Genomic DNA, 19,103 nt, shown 5'->3' on the forward strand with positions numbered 1-19,103 from the left:
TGGTTTCCCCCTTATTTCCATAATTGTACAGTTGTCACTTTCTTATTGGATTGCATGCATATTTTCCAGTTTCATCTGCTATATATGGACTCTTTCTCAATCAACATTTTTAATTCATTCTAATTTGTTAAACGTGGTTCGATAATACCTATTGTTTATAATATAATACAAAATGCTTTTCTATTACAATTTACTATTTTCTTTGTTAGTCCCTGTTATCTCTGTAAGGGCTTGGCTTAGGTCTCATTCGTCTTTTATCCCCAGCATGTAGCACAGTGTTTGAATGTTTGTTGAACTGAAAGCTATTACAAGCAGATTATCATTAACAAGCAGAAAGTAGAAATAGGTATGATGCTGAGATGACTTTACATAAATCAACTGATCTAAAATGAGATTCATGTCAAATGTAAATAGGATAGTGCTACATCATGGGAGTTTCTACTCCAAGGCCAGGCAGTGTGAATGGTAATGAGCAACCACTGAAGGAAGGTTCACTTGGCTAACTGTTGAGCACCAAGTAGAATGCCTCTTACCATGACACACACTGGAGATACAAAGAGGAGAACAAGGCTTATACCTCTTACTAGTACTGCAGAGTGATTAGTTATGCCTCTACAGCAGTGTTCACGACACGACCCACAGGTTGAGAACCGCTAGCAGGGTTGCCTAAGACCATCGGATAACAGATATTTACATTACGATTCATAACAGTAGCAAAAATACAGTTATGAAGTAGCAACAGAAATAATTTTATGGTTGGGGGTCACCACAACATGAGGGACTGTATTAAAGGGTCACGGCATTAAAAAGGTTGAGAACCACTGCTTTAGAAGATGACTAAGAGTGAACTAGAGATAAAGAAAATAGGACATTTCAGGCAATATAAAGCCCAGAGAAGTTTGCAAAAATAAGATGAAAGCAGTTTTAAAGTATTTACTGGAAATACATAGGATGGACAAGAAAGGATGAATAATGGGAGGAGCCATTGCAATAATACAAGCATGAATTGATAAGGGTCTAGACTAGAGTAACAAGGAAATACTAACAGGGCAGAGACATATCAGAGGCATTTCAAAGAGTTAGCAAGATTTGGAGATAGATTGAATATAAGAATGAAGTAAAGGAAAATAAAGAATGAAGTAAAGGTTGCTAAAAACAGCTCAGGTTTGAGCATGGGTCACTAGAAAAATACTGACAAATAAAACCAAGTGGTGGTTTGATAGAGAAGTGATTCAACCGTGCTTGAAGCGTGCCTTTTTTCACAAACCCTTTCCTGATCTTACCAACGGACTACTTCATTCTGTATCCCCATATCTTGTTTACTTAATACTTCCTGGCATGTTGATTTACCAATTTAAGCCACAAGTTCAGTTGTGGGTTCCGTTTTCTTTTGGTGGTCCATAGTGTGCCAATACTGAATAACAAAGCCAAGTTCACATTTTCTTTTGAATTTACATGTCACCATTTTTACTTCTTATCCTAATTCAGTTGGCTCAACAAAGCCTCTGAACATTCCTGCTCAGATTTTCCTCTTTTCTTCAGGGGTTTATGTCTGCCTAATCAAGGTTCGACCCCAATCAGAGGAGCTGCTCCAGGCCCTCAGCATGGCTGACACCTCCGTCTATGGGTGGGCCACACTCATCAGTGAACACAGCAAGAATGGAATGCAAAGAATTCTCATTCCTTTCATTCCAGCCTTTTACATCAACCAGTCAGAATTGGTGCTTAGCCACAAACGAGATGTGGGGGAGATAAGAGTACTGGGAGTGGACAGAGTTCTTGAGAAGCTAGAGGTATGTTAAGAACTGAACCCAAACAGAACAGATCAGTTTTGAAAAAAGAGGTTTCTGTGATTTGATAAAACTCACCATAGGAAATACTAAGCAGGATGAAGAAAATCTGTCCCATTCAGTAGGGCTCCCAGAGTCTTAAATTCTAGGTCATTAGCTGAAAGATAACACCAATACTATCTTTTTGCTGTTAATCCTCACCTGGGGATCTTCTTTCCATTTATGTATTTATTAGTATTTAAAATATATTTTTATTGATTTCAGAGAGGGAGAGAGGGAGATAGAAACATCAATGACAAGAATCGACTGGCTGCCTCCTGCACGTTGGACGAGCCTGTAACCCAGGCATGTGCCCTTGACTGGAATCGAATCGGGACCCTTCAGTCCACAGGCCGACAAGATCCACTAAGCCAAATGGCTAGAGCTCCACTGATTTTTTTGAGTGTGAGGGAGGGGGTGGAAGAGGAGAAAAATGGGTGTGTCACATGGATTGGTTGCCTCCGGCTTGCGCCCAGACCAGGGCCGGGATGAAGCTGCAACCCAGGTACATGTCTTTGACCAGGAATCAAACCCACAACCCTTTGGTGCGAGGGCCAACGCTCTAACCACTGCATCACACTGACCAGGGCACCAATGCTATCTTAATTAAAAACAATCTTTAAAATTCTAGTTTAAAACCTTTTTGAAGCCTATTTTATTCTCACAGATCACCTTTTCCCCTTATCATTCAACACACCTTAGTGAAAAAATGACTTATTGTCAGTTAGCTAAACTAGAAACCCAGGAGTCTTACTGTGTATGTTTAAGATTGGAATATAAGAATACAAAACTGCCTTTTCCTTGTGTTTTTTGTAAAACTGTCTTTTCTTCTTTCAAACAGTGCTATTTTATCTTTTCTCCAAGGTCTTCCCCAGCTCCCCGGTTCTAGTGGTCTCTGGCCATGATCACTCTTCCCTCACACCAGGCCTTGCTATCTACCCCGTAAGAGTAGTCAACTTCACTTCCCTTCAGCAGATGACATCGCCTGTTTTCATCAATATTTCCTGTGTGCTCACAGGTCAAAGTGAGGCTGTGCTAGTGAGAGCTATTAAGAAGTCTGGTGCAGGTGAGCAATGGGGATCCTACTTTTAATCTAGAGGAAAACAAGGCATTACATTTAGTTAACGGAAAACATTCGGCCACTTGACCAAGATTACTCAAACTAACTGGGGCATGGATCAAGCCCACTGAAAACAATCTTCAGATAGCTTTTTTATCACTAGCTAGATGTGATACTTAACCTAAGTGTACTACTTTCCATTCTAAACCTCTTGATAAATGTTTCGCCTTCTTTAAAAGTATTTAGCAGATCTTTCTGCATCAAGCAAAGGGCAAATGGCGAACCCTAGAAACAAGACTTATTGCCCAAATCCTAATTCTAGCCATTACCCAGTTTAGAAATGCCAATTTGTATGGGGTGGGAAGTTATGGAGATGTTAAGCCAGGGAAACATTCTCATGCCACTCGCACTTGCCAATCCCTCAAGGGAAACTGTCTTCTCTTAATTATTGGGAATGAATTAGCCCAGTGGTCGGCAAAATCATTAGTCAACAGAGCCAAATATCAACAGTACGACGACTGAAATTTCTTTTGAGAGCCAAATTTTTTAAACTTCCACTTCTAATGCCACTTCTTCAAAATAGACTCACCCAGGCCATGGTATTTTGTGGAAGAGCAACACTCAAGGGGCCAAAGAACCGCATGTGGCTCGCGAGCCGCAGTTTGCCGACCACGGAATTAGGCTAAACCGTAGCACATCTCCTAATGGGAGAAAGGTTTGCTTATATGAGCACTTTGATAATGTACTTGTCAATAAATATCCTAAGCATATTTAAATGCATTTTTCTAACTCAAAAGGGCAGATGTTTTTCCCTTCAGAGTTGAGGAATTAAGGTGTCCAAAGGTCCCACCACTATAAAGTGTTCAACTCTAATCTGTGCTCTATTAAAGCAGCTTTTAAATCTAGAAATGATTCTAATCAACTCACTGATTATGAAAGGGATGCTAGAAAAATTAGTAATACACCGGTTTTATTTGGACTTTGAGCAGTGGGATCTGGTCAGGAATTAGCATAATCTTTTTAGTATATGCACTTCAAGAAACCTTATTCTTCAGTGAAGCAGTTATCAAAGAGTAAGGTGAGAGGAGCAGTTTTAAGATTAAAGGTAGAAGGCCTATAGAAGCAGAATAGGAAGCAGGTATGAGGGCCTGGTCACAATTTATACTGGAAGGCCTGGAAGTTCAAGTAGTTTGGTGGGACAGAAAGGAGTTCTAGACACTGAAGAAATTGAAATAACCAAAGGCAGATACCAAATATGATTCAAAGACAGGAGTCGCAAGTTTTATTAAGGACATTATATACAAATCAGAATATTCCCTAGAAATGACATCCTGAGTAAAAATGGGTAGGGGGCCTTTGGCTTTAAAAAGTCATTGGGGATCCAAAGAAATGTTTAAAGTTACAGGGATTAGAACGAGAAATCAAATCACACCCTGGCCAGATAGCTCAGTTGGTTAGAGCATCCCTGATGTGTCAAGGTTGCAGTTTTGATCCCCAGTCAGGGAACATGTAAGAATCAACCAATGAATGCATAAATAAGTGGAATAAATTGATGTTCCTCTCTCTCAAATCAAAATTAAAAAAAAAAAAAATCACCATAGATTGCAACACATTTAGTTAAAACGCACAGGAAAGGTAAATGCCATTTTCAAGTGGCAGAAGTTTTAAATATTCCTGTAAGCTGAGAGGAATAAAGAGGCTCAAGAATTGGGAGTTTATTACTTTGGAGATAGGAAAAACCAGTTAAGCCCTGACCGGTTTGGCTCAGTGGATAGAGCGTCGGCCTGCGGACTGAAAGGTCCCAGGTTCGATTCCGGTCAAGGGCATGTACCTTGGTTGCAGGCACATCCCCAGTAGGTGTGCAGGAGGCAGCTGATCGATGTTTCTAACTCTCTATCCCTCTCTCTTCCTCTCTGTAAAAAATCAATAAAATATATTTAAAAAAGAAAAAAAAGAAAAAGCCAGTTAAGATGGAGTCAAATATAGTTCACTTTACTCTGATAAGTAAAACAATATCCCAGAGCAGTGATTTTCAACCTCTCTCACCTCATGGCACATACAAAGTAATTTCTAAAATTCTGGGGCACACCAAAAAAAATTTTGCTAATCTGACCAAAAGTTTAGCTTTGATTCATTCACACCAGACAGATATTGTGTTATTTTTTTAAATCCTCACCCAAGGATATGCGTATTGATTTTAGAGAGAAAGGTAGGGAGAAACATTGTTATAGGAGAAAACATCAATTGGTTGCCTTCCATAGGTGCCCCGAACGGGGATTGAACATGCAACCTTTCTGTATACAGGACAAGGCTCCAAATAACTGAGCCACACCGGCCAGGGCGGCTGTCATTTTTTATTTAACAATCTAAGGAAAAGAGGTCAGTGCACCTGACTAAATAACCAGGTATTACATGTTTTAAAAATCCATGTCCTAAAGGGCTGGGGTTCGAGTGCTTCTGCTAGATAGTCTTATGACCACACAAGGTTTTAAATGCAACATCTGGCCTGGATGTGTGATTAAATAACTATTCTCTTCTTCTGTTCTGGCCAATGCATAGATCAATGTGAAGATTCAGGTGTCCTCCAGAAGTTCATGGGTTCTTACCAGATCCTCTTTACCCTCTTTGTAGTGCTGGCATCAACAGCTTTCATCTTTCTAGGTAAGGAGTCCTTATATCCTTCATTTCAAAAACTGAATAAGGATGAAAATTAGTTGTTTTTTGCAGTTGAAACAGATTCAGCCTCCCTAACCCTAGTCACCTAGTGGATTAAGTAAAGGTTCTGCTCAAGTTACAACTATCAAACTGGATGTGGCAAATACCGTTCAGAAGTGGGTAGCACTGCTAAATGGCTAGTTTGGTTTAAATTCATTAGCTAGAGATGATTTTGTCTACACCTGCACTTTCCCCATCATTTGGCCAGTTGATTAAGTAACTGTAACAATTGAACAAAAACTTCCTAATTACCATGAAGTTATTTGAAGTATGACTAAGGCCTTCCTCCAATAAGGCAGAAATGTCTCTTTACTGACATCTCCCTTGTTCTGATTCCAGCATACAGTGCCTTCCTAAACAAGATACAGACAGTTCCAGTTGTTTATGTACCAACTCTAGGAGCACCACTGACAGGTAAAGAATCACAATCCTCATCTTCAAATTGCAGTATCTGTTTCTTATTCACCTTTCACCCTTCTCCCTTTCCCATTTGTTTCTAGGTTCTTATACCTCCGCACGTTCTCCCCCTCCATTCCTGAGTCCACAACCCCCGCCATCCCAGAGTCGGCTACAACACTGGCTATGGAGTATACGGCACTAACCTGTGCTTAGACAAGTCTCCTTAACTGTAGGAAACTGGATTTTTTTTTTTAAACTGGAGATTTCTAACCGTTGGCCACCAGAAGCCGCCTACCAACGTCTATATTTATAAGCCTCCAAACAAGGTTTCTGAGAATTATAAATAAAGGGTCCTGAGCTGTTCTGTTAAAGTGGTGTGCTGGATTGTGTTTCGAAGATCAACTTGTTCTTAATTCTAAGAAAACATAACAGTGAAAGTAAATATCTCATTTATATGGTAAACCACATTTTTAAGTCAAGCTCTGAAGATTTACTCAATCCCTAGGCAGATAGAAATGTCCCAAATGGACTTTTTAAATACTTGGCTACTTACTTGCCCCAAATGACTAGCAGTCCATTCTTCTGGTTGGCCCTGAATACTTGAGGTAAGAACTTCCTACCAGTAAAACAAGACAATAAACAGGATGTATCCAAAATGTGTTTATTGGGATGGTTTCCCACTCATCTTGATTTGAGGTGCTTTTAGTGCTGCTTCCTTCTGAAGGAGCATCCTGGAAGAAAAAGGTTCGTAAGTTAACTGACAGCCTGCTTACCCTGCCCCACACTCACAGGCCTGATGCCTGATGCCCCACCCACAGGACAGCCACTTTTATCACCTACTCATCCTAGCTTTAGACAGTAGCATTTGGAGATTAAGAAAAGATTCAAAGCCCAAATTACATTTGTTAAAGCATTTACCTTCTGTAAGCCTTGCTTTTCCTCCTGTTGGCTGACAGAGAACAGTGGAGCAGCCAACACACAAAACTACCGTTTGTGCGTGGCTAAAGACGGTGGTGATTTTATAGCATCCTGGAAAAATCAAGGAGGGGTTATATTTTTTCCCATGCCTTTCTTCACTTACACATAAACTAGAATGCACTAACTGTTAAGACCTGCATGTTATTTGTAAACTTTGAAATTTACTATCCTATTGGAAACTTGATTACCTGGGTCTAGGTACACATTAATGCCAACTCAGAAGCAATATGGACCACCTGCCCCCACCTATGGATTTTTGGATAATGTGTGACTACCATCCTAGAGCCTGAAAGGGAAAGGAGTGGAATCAACAATAATTCACAGGTCAAAAAATAAGAGACTCCTCCACTTTGGAGGGAAGGATGGTCAGCAATGGGTCAACGCACCCACCCCGTTCCTCCAGGTACAAGCACATCAATGACGAAGGCAGAAGCACAATACATCACCCCAGTTTCTTAACACAAGGAAATGTTAGGGTTGCTATGTGGAGTTCTGATGGGAAGTCACTCTGGATCATTCCTCCTAAAGAACAAAATTTTACCCATCTCGCACATTCAAGTTCTAAGAAATGGGGGCCGCTTCATGGATTACGATACAGCTCACACTACACCTTTTTCCCATTCCCGGGTCCAGTGCGTTCCCGACTACTGCAAGCCAACTCCTCACCTGGGCATTTTACATCCATGAAGTAGGAATTGGGGCTCTGCACCAGGCGCTTCTTCTTGTGTTTCCTCTTCTCCTCTTCCGGAGAGGGATGGAGGAGATCCTTAGCGAGCTAAGAGAGGCAGAAATGTAGAAATTTAGAAACCAACGGCGAACAAGGGAGGATCGGAAACAGCCCCCACTGCCACACACCGGGGAGAGCTCGCCCCTCGCCGCGCCTGGTGTCTGCGCAGCCGGGCCGCCATCTTATCTCCTCTCCGCTCCCGTCTAGGCAGGGGGCCCCGCGGGCCTCTGCGGTCCCTGTGGTTAAAGTCCTAGGCAGCGCGGAGGGCAAGTGAGGGCCCTCTGCCGTCCGAAACCGGCGCGAGGGAAGCGTGCGGACAGAAGAGCGAGAACTCCGCTGAAACCTGCACCAAGGAACTCACAGGCATATTGTCGTGGGGAGGTCGTCACCGCCGGAAAGGAGCGAAAGCGGAAGTCCTTCTCCTTATATCCGTCATCCCGCAGGAAGTGACGCCTCAGTGTTCGGCGGCCATGTTGGGAAGGTCCGTCTCTCATCATTGTCTGCGGTGGGGCGAGAAGAGGGCTGCCATTTTCGGAAGGTCTCCAAAGGCTAGCCCGTGACACCGATGCGTCTCCAGGTTGAGGGAGTTAGCTTGCTAGTTTGTAAAGGTGAGCATTTTGCCTTGGCCGGTGTGGCGCAGTTGGTTGACTTTCGTCCCATGTACTAACAGGCCACCAGTTCGATTCCTGATGGGGGCCACATGCCTGGGTTTCGAGATCAAGTCCCCAGTAACGGGCATGCAGGAAGCAGCCAGTTGATGTTTCGCTCCCTCTCCCTTCCTCTCTCTCTCTCTAAAAAAAATCAATGGAGCCGAAACCGGTTTGGCTCAGTGGATAGAGCGTCGGCCTGCGGACTGAAGGGTCCCGGGTTCGATTCCGGTCAAGGGCATGTACCCTGGTTGCGGGCACATCCCCAGTAGGGGGTGTGCAGGAGGCAGCTGATCGATGTTTCTCTCTCATGGATGTTTCTAACTCTGTATCCCTCTCCCTTCCTCTCTGTAAAAAATCAATAAAATATATTAAAAAAAAATCAATGGAAAAAAACATTCTAAAAATTTTTTCAAGGCAAGCCCTTTTTCAAGGGATAAATGGACAATTAAAATTTCCTGCTAACTTTGACAGTTGGAGCCTAATAAATAGGAACTTCTTAGGAAAACAACCAGATCAAGCTATGTCCGGACTTCTTAAATTTATTTATTATTTTTCTATTGGTTTAGTTTGCCCACTTTAAACAATTCAGAAATGTCAATATAAAAAAAGTGAAGTCCTTTCCTGGCCGGTGTTGTTCAGTGGTTGGGCGTTGCCCTGTGAACCAGGAGGTCACGGTTTGATTCCTGGTCAGGGCACATGCCCAGATTGCGGCCTCCATCCCCAGTAGGGCTAATCGATGTTTCTCTTTTTCCCTCTCCCTTCCTCTCTCTCTCAAGTTAATTTTTTTAAAAAGTAAAGTTCAGCCTTAACCAGTTTGGCTCAGTGGATAGAGCGTCGGCCTGAGGACTCAAGGGTCCCGGGTTCGATTCTGGTCAAGGGCAGGTACCTTGGTTGCAGGCACGTCCCCAGTAGGAGGTGGGCAGGAGGCATCTAATTGATGTTTCTCTCTCATCGATGTTTCTAACTCTCTGTCCCTCTCTCTTCCTCTCTGTAAAAATCAATAAAATATATATATATATATATATTTTTTTTTTAAATATATTTTATTGATATTTCACAGAGAGGAAGGGAGAGGGATAGAAAGTCAGAAACATCGATGAGAGAGAAACATCGATCAGCTGCCTCCTGCACACCCCCCACTGGGGATGTGCCCGCAACCAAGGTACATGCCCTTGACCGGAATCGAACCCGGGACCCTTGAGTCCGCAGGCCGACGCTCCATCCACTGAGCCAAACCGGTTTCGGCTAAAATATATTTTTTTAAAAAAAGTAAAGTTCACATATTTCCTCTATCCCCAACCTACTCCTAGAGTTGTTAATTTTATTGTCAACTTCCCATCCTTACTTCTAATAATAATTACATCAAACACATAATGCTTACTAGATGCATTGTTCTGCTTTACATATATTAATCTTCATAACAACTCTATCAGGTTGATACTATTATTATCCACATGTTACAGATTAGGAAAGTGATGCACAGAGAAATTGTCCAAAGTACTACTCCACTGCCTTCCCAAAAAATTGTGCCATTTGCATCCCTACATCCTTTTCCTCACATTTACACCAGTAATGCCTTTCCAAGATTTCTAATCTTGGCATCACCGACACCCAGACAGGAAAGGAGAAGAAAGGAAAAATGAAGACTTTGAAACATCATCTTCCCATGTCCATTTGTCATACAGGAGGAAGGAAGATGACACAAATGGCATTTAGGGATATGCTTATTTCCAAAGAAAAGGCATGTGAGTTTCAGTCAGGGAAGTGCTGGCAAAAGGTTAACAGGTTCTGTGGAGGAGCGCCCTGATTTTGCTAATTTTAGTGGTGACATCGTTAAACATGGAGTTGCTAGAGATATTCACAGAACCTGTAAGAACTGGTTCCAGTATGTCAACTGTAATTGAAAAAAATTTTTAAGTTATTTAAAAAAAGAGAGAAAGAAATGGTCGGTAAAACCTCTAAGGGAGCTGAAATATCAAGGACAAGGAGTCAACCATGCAACAATCTAGGAAGAAAGCATTTTAGGCTGAGGGAAGAGTTTGTGAATACAAAGACAGAATGAATCTGTCACAGCTGAAGGGAGAAAGGGAATGTTACCAAAGCTCTGAGAGCTATCCCTAACCGGTTTGGCTCAGTGGATAGAGTGTCGATTGAAAGGTCCCAGGTTCGATTCTGGTCGAGGGCATGTACCTTGGTTGCGGGCACATCCCCAGTAGGAGGTGTTTCTAACTCTCTATCCCTCTCCCTTCCTCTCTGTGAAAAATCAATAAAATATATTTAAAAAAAAAAAAGTTCTGTCATTAAAAAAAAAAAAGCTCTGAGAGCTAGGCAGAGAGTACTACAGAGATGAGCTTCCAATGAAAGCAGGTATACACCAGCATGAGTACATTTTATTTATTTTTAAAGATTTTTTATTTATTTTTAGAGAAAGAGGGAGAGGGATAGAGACAGAGAAACATCAATGATGAGAGAAAATCATTAATTGGCTGCCTCCTACAACACCCCCTTCTGGGGATCAAGCCCACAACACAACCTGGGCAATAATTGCCCTGACTAGGAATCAGAGGGGCGGAGAGGGGACAGCGGTGGCGACCTCTTGGTTCCTGGGTTGACGCTCAACCACTGAGCTATACTGGCCAGGCAGCATGAGTACATTTTAGAGAAGTGAGCAAGAATAATAAACTGCAGGGGATGAATAGTCCAGATCCAGGCAAAATAAGATGAAAAAAAAAAAAGGAACTGATGGATTATATTATCAGAACAATCTATGAAAATGGAACAGTAATTTATTTTTTTTATATATTTTATTGATTTTTTTTTTTTTTTTTTTACAGAGAGGAAAGGAGAGGGATAGAGAGTTAGAAACATCGATGAGAGAGAAACATCGATCAGCTGCCTCCTGCACACCCCCTATTGGGGATGTGCCCGCAACCAAGGTATATGCCCTTGACCGGAATCGAACCCGGGACCCCTCAGTCTGCAGGCCGACGCTCTATCCACTGCTGACATACTGGAGGTGAGAGAATGGACAAAAAGGGAACTGAATAGTTGTGTTTGAGAAGGGGCAAACAAGAGCACAGAAAGTGACCAAGATAAGTGAAATAACAAAAGATGCCTTCTCACAACCGGTTTATACAAGGACTGTGCTACTGACCGGTGGTTAGAAAAGCAGATAATGCTGAATAATTCTTTTCCAAAGGCAAAGATAAATTTGTTTCTTTATAGCCATGTTCTCCATACTTCAGCTTCCTGGTTGCCAAGGCCACCCATTCACAGCCCATTCAGTGGGGTAAGGGCTGTGTTAAGAGTCATATCTCATCAGAAGAATGAGACCAGGCATTTGTTGTCCCAATCTCTAGCTTTCTGACCGGTTTATCAGAGAAATCACACGCAGAATCCCAGAAGGAAGACTGTTCCAACTGAAGCCCCAGAATGTGTCCAGATGAAGAGAGACAGTGTTGCGGTGGGGTGGGGCTGATTCTCTGGTAGAACTATTGTTAATTTTCACTCTGTTCCACCAGGGGGCAGACTGACTCAACAAATAACCTACTACAGGGTAATCCCGCTTTTTTCAAAAGGAGTTGGGATTCTAGAACTAAGGGCTTGTAACAACACCAGAATTCTAGAACTGCCCCAGGAGGATTCTATCTCCTTGAATAGCCCTATTCAAGCCCTATTCAAAAAGAAGCCTCCAATTTTTGTCAGCTCCCAGCGCCATCCCTGTCTCCACCATTATTCCCCAAAACTTTCTCTTAATTCCTTTAAAATTCCTCTTCCCCCTGGTCATCCTGGTTAAACATTTACTTCCCCTCACCCCTGCCTCTCTGGCCTCAGTCTGGAAGAATGAGGTCAAAAGGTAAAGAGGAGAACGCTAGTAAGTTGTGGGAAATGAGAGGGAGACAGGTCGGCCTAGGTTGTGAAGGGAAAGCCCGGAGAACAGAAGGCTGGGCGGGCAGGGGGTGGGGCCCCGAGGAGTGCCGCCTCTCTTTCCCGGAGCCTGGGCGGAGAGGGAGGAAAACTTCCTGGCCTGGGCTACCGGCGGCTCTTTCTACCAACCCTCCAATCCCGCCTACCAGTGCCCAGCGCTTCCCTACCCCTCCCCCGGCTCCCTCAGTGTCCGCCATGGCCAAAGCCTACGACCACCTCTTCAAGTTGCTGCTGATCGGGGACTCGGGGGTGGGCAAGACTTGTTTGATCATTCGCTTTGCAGAGGACAACTTCAACAACACTTACATCTCCACCATCGGTGAGCCCACTGGCCATATCCCAGAACCCTGACTCCCCATGCCCTCATCCCCAGGCTCCCAGATTATTAGTGGCCCTACTTTTCAGTCCCCTTAGAGTGGGGCTTCTAAAATCCAGTTCCTCAACCTCTGTTTCAGACCCATCCCCCATACATGTCTCTGGGTGGTACCCAAAATTCTAACCTGCCTGCCATCTCCAGGTAACTCCTCCGCTGTGCCAGCCCCTCATTTTCTTGGTACCATTCTTCTCATCTCTCTAGATTCACATGAACCCTTCTCTGTTTCTTTCTCAGCTCCTCTTCTCCCCCATCCACCTGGAACTCTTGACCCACTCTCCATATTTCCTGTATTCCCCCTCCCTGAACATCTGTCTCCCAACTCTGCTAGCCTCTTTCTGTCCCACTGAGTTTCAGACTCTATTCCATTCCCACCTTATCATCTACTTCTCAGTTTTCTTGCTCCTTAACTTAATGGGTGGGGAGGGTGAAACAGAGTGGCTGGGTGTGCAGAGAGTGGCCCAAGGACTGTGATCCTGAATATGTAGTCAGCCTGGTGAAGAAGGTGGGAATGAGGGGACTTTTGGGGTCTCTGAGTCAGCCTGGTGACTCAGCTCCTTCCTAGAGCTCCCAACAGGCTTGGGGGAGGTGCCCAAGTTTCCACTAACAGTGTTTCCCCTCCTCCCCTCTCATCTTTCTTCATCTACTCTGCTCTGGGAAATAAGACAAGGGGAGTCTCAAGACAATTCTGGTTAGAAAGGGGAAGGAAAAATGCCCCTTTTTCCTAGTTCAGTCTCAAGAGGGATCTTGTTTAGCTTCAAACTTTTTTGGTTCCAAGCCTGGCCTACTAGATAATTCACATAGACAGGCAACAGCTACCTTTTTCCTCACTCTTTACCCTATAGGGCCGGCAACATTGGGGGAGGGGCACGGAGAGTAGAGGGTTCCAGGAAAACAGAAAGGAAAAGGAATCTGAAAGTAACATTTTAAGACAGACTAGATTGAGAGAGTTCAGCTGGCAAGGCTGAGTGGACCCAAGAGTTGCCTTAATGGCCTTAAGCCTCCCTACAGAATTTTCATCACCTTCACCACAAAATTCACGAGATCGAAGTAAAAACAACATGCTTGCTAATGGAGGAATACAGTTTTGAGGAAATTCTCCTAGTTTTACACTTTGGACAAGGCTGCTTCCCATGTGCCTCCACTGCAGACTTTCTGGCACTGCCACGCTCCATTCCTGTCTAGCCCCCAACACACTTTTACATGCCATGCGCACACCTGTCTCAACTTCAACATACACTCTCGACTTCTAGGAATTGATTTCAAGATCCGCACTGTGGATATAGAGGGGAAGAAGATCAAACTGCAAGTCTGGTGAGTGAATGCCCTAGGATTCCTAACCAGACTTCCTCATCTACCCCTTATAACCCTTTTTCTTCTATTTTGCTTCGTTTCTCTCCTTACCCCCTTTGTTCCTCCCAGCACTTCTGATCATTTGTGTCACCTTACTCAGTGGTCCTTCCATCTCTCCTCCTGCCTGCTCAGTTATTTTCAGCTTTTTTGTAACTCTTCCTTCTCCCAGCTCCAGAGTATTCTGATCTTGCCAACAAATGTCTGTTGAGCTATAATGTGGAAACAGGCTCTAAGCAGTTTAATAGCAAACAGCAGAATTAAGACTTGACTCTAAGTCTAGTGCTCTCTCTAAATTATGGAGAGCCTAGAAAACCTAGTATAGATGTTTGACCTGACAGTCATAAGGAAGCTGGAAACCCCGAGGGTATGAGGCTTAATGGAGACATTATGATACAATAGATAAGAGCAAACTGGTTCAAATTCTTGTTCTGTTACCGAATGACCTTCATTAGTTATTCAGCCTCCCAAATCTGTTACCTCATTTGTAAAATAAGGACAATAAAGCTTGTATCACAAGGATAGAATTTAGATTAGACGAAATGACATGCGTATAAAATGATATATACACAGTGCTTGGCACAGATTAAGCATCCAGTGAATAAACCAGAGAGATCTTGTTTCTTAGGCCTCTACCATCTCTCAGTATCAGCCCATCTGTCTTTCATCCCTTTCCCCTTTTACTGTTTCCTAATTCTGTTCCTTTCAGCCCCACGTGTGGAAGCTAAATTCTTAGCTGGTGGGGAATAAGGGGAATCTCTCTTTGGAGAGCCCTTCCCTCTATCCTACCCCATGAAATATTCTACCTCTTTAGGGACACCGCTGGCCAAGAACGATTCAAGACGATAACTACTGCTTATTACCGTGGAGCCATGGTACAAAGTGTGGGTCTGGACAAGGGATGAGGGCATGAGGCAATGAAATGTAGGTTTATGAGTACAGAGAGGCAGGGGAAAATGGGGGGGGGGTTGCACGAGTGGGTTGCAGAGGGTCCCACATGACTTAGTGATTTGACTCATGGATAAAACTTGTAGGCTCACTTAGAGTACAACTGGGGGGTGGAGGGAGGAGGAGTAAACAGGGACTGTGGTCCAAGCCTCCATTGTGAACTCTGCCATCTTCCAGGGCATTATTCTAGTCTATGACATCACAGATGAGAAGTCCTTTGAGAATATTCAGAATTGGATGAAGAGCATCAAAGAGGTGAGGACCCTCCCAGAGAGATGGGGGACTTGGATAGAACTGAGAAGATGAAGTGGATTGTGAAGATGAGCTTGACTCAACTTTTCATGCCTTACCCTTTTGCTCCCAGAATGCCTCAGCTGGGGTGGAGCGCCTCCTGCTGGGGAACAAGTGTGACATGGAGGCCAAGAGGAAGGTACAGAAGGAGCAGGCCGAGAAGGTAAGGACCAGGTTGGCCAGTGTTCTAGAACTGCTGGGAGGCCAAGATGAGGTCACATTGCAGAGGATTTGGCTACTACCCTTTATCCAACTCTCTTCTTCCCGCTTCATCCCCTACAGTTGGCTCGGGAGCACGGAATCCGATTTTTCGAGACTAGTGCCAAATCCAGTATGAATGTGGATGAGGTGAGACACCCCCCAGCCCCACCCCGAAAGAGATGGAATATTGGAAGATAGACTTATGCTTTTCTCCAGTCTGTACTGACCAATCCCCTTTCTCCATTAGGCTTTCAGTTCCCTGGCCCGGGACATCTTGCTCAAGTCAGGAGGCCGGAGATCGGTGAGTTGGTTCTGCTGGGCTAAGTACAACCTGGGGTGGGGGAGAGGGGTGAGGTGAGGGAGTGAAAACTGAGAAGGCGAGCAGTTCTGAGACTACCCATGAGGGTGGGTCCCCTTCAAACTGTTTATAGCCTCAGACCCCACCCAGCCATTCTCACCCTGACCTCTGTGCCCTTCTGCCTCTAGGGAAACAGCAGCAAGTCCTCCAGCACTGACCTGAAGACTTGTGACAAAAAGAACTCCAAGTGCTCCCTGAGCTGAGGACTCCTTGCTGCCTCCCCACCCTAAGCCTGGAGGTTGAACCTGAGGGAAGCAGGGCTGAGGGCTGGATGGGAGAGAGATAGTAGGTGGTGCTTGGAGAAGTAAAGAGGGGTAGATGGTGAGAGAACAGGGAGAAAATGGAGAAGAAAAAAAAGGAAAACACGAGAGGAAAGAGAAGAGGTAGAACAGAGGGAAGAAGCAAGAAGGGAAAAAATTGAGGAAGTCAAAAAAATGTGAGGAAGAAAGGAAGGAGAAAAGGAAGTATAGACAGCCTGGGGCCTCAGACCTTCCCTGGGTTTCCATGGGAAACATAAGTGTAAATAAATAATTGATTTTGTTACTGGATCAGGCTTTAGGGTCCTGTGAGAGGCTGGCTCAGCACCACCCCTTGAAAGTTTGGTCCTATTCTGTCACTCTGCATGGTCTTTCTCAGTATTAAAGACCTCCATTTGCACAAATGCAGCTATTTTGGGTAACTTTCATCATTGTCGGAATTGCTCTTTACTCATAAACCTAATTCCTACCTCTGAGGTGTCTGGGCTGCCTGAACCTGGCTGGGTTCCTGTGATGCCAGGATTAGACCCACAGCTATCTCTCTTCCCCAGCTGTTTAATTGATGAGGAAACCAGCAAGGAGCAAAGGTTCTCCGAACTTGAGGGTGTGCACATACTCTTTCCATTATGGGTTTAGAGAATCACTGTGGGCAGAGCCTTCTCCAGAAAATTGCAGGACCTTTTTTTTAAAGGATTCTTTTTGGGCCTCCCCTGGGGAGTGACAGCCCCCGCCTCAGGGAAATAACAAGACCTAGTATTGTTACCCAAGCAGGCATCTTTGATTCTGCCAGCGATCCCTTTAGGCAGCTGGTAGGTGTTATCTGCTTCAATAGATGAGGAAAATGAGACACAAAACAGGTTCATGTATTCATAAATATTTATTGAGCATCTACTATGTGCCAAGCACAGTGGTCAAATTAACATTCTATTTGGGTAGTACTTATAAGTGGGACAAGTAAATTTTAACAGGATCAGCCCCTAACTACTAAATACAAAGAGGCATGCAAAAAGAACCACCATCAGCCTTTGGCAGTTCAGTTGGTTGGAGCATCATCCTGAGGCACCAAGGCTGCGGATTCGATCCCCAGTCAGGGCACATATAAGTCAACCAATGAATGCACAAATCGATGTCTCTCTCTCTCTCAAATCAATAAATAAAATTTTTCTTAAAAAAGAGAAAACACCAAGAACTCAGGCTTGATACATATCGCCCTTACTATACATAACCCTCTTTTACTGTTACACAATATTTTTTAAAATATATTTTTATTGATTTCAGAGAGGAAGGGAGAGAGATAGAAACATTAATGATGAGAGAGAATCATTGATCGGCTGCCTCCTGCACGCTCCCCTACTGGGGATAGAGCCCACAACCCCGAGCATGTGCCCTTGACCAAAATTGAACCTGGGACCCTACAGTCCTCAGGCCGATGCTCTATCCACTGAGTCAAACCAGCTAGGGTACACACTTTTTTTAAAACAGTGAAATTATCTCACAGAATTGCTCTTTCATCAGGACAATTAAAATGTTAGATTTGGTTAGGACAAAATACTGCTAGAAGCTTTTTTATTCATGGATATGATGTTCAAGGCTTTTAAGAAATCCAAAAGCCCATCCAGCCAGTGGCTCAGTGGATCTACGAACAAGGAGGTCAGGGTTCAATTCCCAGTCAGGGCACAGGCTGGGGTTACAGGCTCTGTCCCCAGTGTGGGGCATGCAGGAGGCAGCTGATCAATGATTCTCTCTCATCATTGATGTTTCTATCTCTCTCCCTTCCTCTCTGAAATCAATTAAAAAAATTTTTTTTAAATAAAAAATAAAGGAAATCCACAAGCTGGCAGTGTAGAAGTAGATGTACAACCTGGAGTCAGCAGCAAAGCCTTCTTTGTGCAACTGTTTCTGTTGGTGAAAGACAACACTCAGAAAAGTCTGCCTTAGCCGGAACCGGTTTGGCTCAGTGGATAGAGCGTCGGCCTGCGGACTGGGGGGTCCCGGGTTCGATTCCGGTCAAGGGCATGTACCTTGGTTGCGGGCACATCCCCAGTGGGGGTTGTGCAGGAGGCAGCTGATCGATGTTGCTCTCTCATCGATGTTTCTAACTATTCACCGCCCTTCCTCTCTGTAAAAAATCAATAAAATATATTTAAAAAAAGAAAAAGAAAAGTCTGCCTTAGCCAGTTTGGTTTGGTGGATAGAGTGTCGGCCTGCAGACCAAAGGATCCCAGGTTCGATTCCGGTAAAGGGCAGGTACCCTGGTTGCAAGTTTCTCCCTGGCCCGGGCCCTCCTGGGGGCACATGCAGAAGGCAATCAATGTGTTTCTCTCACATCAATATTCCTCTCTGTCTTTCCCTCTCTCTTCCAACTCTCTAAAAATCAATGAAAAAATATCCTTGGGGAGGATTAAAAAAAAGAAAAGAAAAAAGTCTGATAGTATTGGGAGAAGAACTTAGAAATTAATTGGATAAATGTGTATAATAATTTGATAAATGTATTAAGTATCCAAGCTTCGATGGGGCAATGTCCTCTGTGCTTATGTTTGAGCTCTGTTGTCAACTGCGAGCTAGTTTAATTTGCTCAAGATAAGGAAAGCCTTGGCATTTTCAGAATCCCAGAAGGACTGTTGACATCGTCATCATACCTCAGGTATTTTTTAAATTTAGTTGTGAGATCTTATAAGATCTCACAGCTAGTCATGAAACGTGATAGGATTGGGTAAGGAGTAACAATACTAGACTTCAGCAAAAACTTTTATTATAGCTAAAAACTACTGGGGGAAAAAAACCCACACTCTACTTTCTGTAGCATACAACTATTGACACACAAATAACTTAAAGGAAAAATAGTCACAAACAAAATTAAAGCTCAGCCCCCACCAGGTTTTATTTGTGTGTTTTTTGTGTGTTTTTCCAACTCTCATCCAATGATCTTTCCATAGTCTGATAGTTCCTGCTCTTGAGAAGCCAGCGTTAAGTCTGACGGGAAGACAACATTTATGGGATGTAGCATCATATATACTGTTCATTCCACAATAAAGTATTA

General features: G+C 43.7%; 3 protein-coding genes across 6 annotated transcripts in view; 2 read left to right on the forward strand and 1 right to left on the reverse strand.

Moving 5' to 3' along the window:
- Positions 1–6,540, forward strand: part of NUP210L (nucleoporin 210 like) — a 54,971-nt gene extending 48,431 nt beyond the window's left edge. The window contains exons 34-38 of the mRNA XM_080649393.1: positions 1,543–1,793; positions 2,694–2,895; positions 5,449–5,550; positions 5,944–6,018; positions 6,105–6,540. Of these exons, the coding sequence (XP_080505519.1) occupies positions 1,543–1,793; positions 2,694–2,895; positions 5,449–5,550; positions 5,944–6,018; positions 6,105–6,205 (731 nt within the window). The 3' untranslated portion in view covers positions 6,206–6,540. The remainder of the gene's footprint in view (positions 1–1,542; positions 1,794–2,693; positions 2,896–5,448; positions 5,551–5,943; positions 6,019–6,104) is intronic.
- Positions 4,145–8,109, reverse strand: RPS27 (ribosomal protein S27). Of its 2 annotated transcripts, none has more exons than XM_080649394.1 (5): positions 8,070–8,109; positions 7,648–7,756; positions 6,922–7,032; positions 6,557–6,734; positions 4,145–5,582 (listed from the first exon to the last, which is right to left on the reverse strand). In XM_080649394.1, exons 1-4 carry the CDS (start codon positions 8,073–8,075, stop codon positions 6,706–6,708), a joined length of 255 nt encoding a protein of 84 aa, XP_080505520.1. In that variant the 5' UTR covers positions 8,076–8,109; the 3' UTR covers positions 4,145–5,582; positions 6,557–6,705. The 2 variants fall into 2 exon arrangements, with proteins under 2 accessions (XP_080505520.1, XP_080505521.1); XM_080649395.1 differs by having other exon boundaries at positions 7,837–8,087.
- A 50-nt stretch (positions 8,110–8,159) lies between these two features.
- Positions 8,160–17,230, forward strand: RAB13 (RAB13, member RAS oncogene family). 3 transcript variants are annotated; one of them, XM_080648321.1, is made up of 9 exons: positions 11,247–11,374; positions 12,473–12,604; positions 13,912–13,972; positions 14,823–14,883; positions 15,134–15,211; positions 15,321–15,410; positions 15,530–15,595; positions 15,696–15,749; positions 15,935–17,230. In XM_080648321.1, exons 2-9 carry the CDS (start codon positions 12,481–12,483, stop codon positions 16,007–16,009), a joined length of 609 nt encoding a protein of 202 aa, XP_080504447.1. In that variant the 5' UTR covers positions 11,247–11,374; positions 12,473–12,480; the 3' UTR covers positions 16,010–17,230. The 3 variants fall into 3 exon arrangements, with proteins under 3 accessions (XP_080504448.1, XP_080504447.1, XP_080504446.1); XM_080648322.1 differs by lacking the exons at positions 11,247–11,374; positions 12,473–12,604 and adding an exon at positions 8,160–8,316; XM_080648320.1 differs by lacking the exon at positions 11,247–11,374 and having other exon boundaries at positions 12,197–12,604.
- Positions 17,231–19,103: the final 1,873 nt, after the last annotated feature.

Source organism: Plecotus auritus (assembly GCF_963455305.1).
Source record: "Plecotus auritus genome assembly, chromosome: 12".
In the NCBI taxonomy this organism is placed as follows: domain Eukaryota; kingdom Metazoa; phylum Chordata; class Mammalia; order Chiroptera; family Vespertilionidae; genus Plecotus; species Plecotus auritus.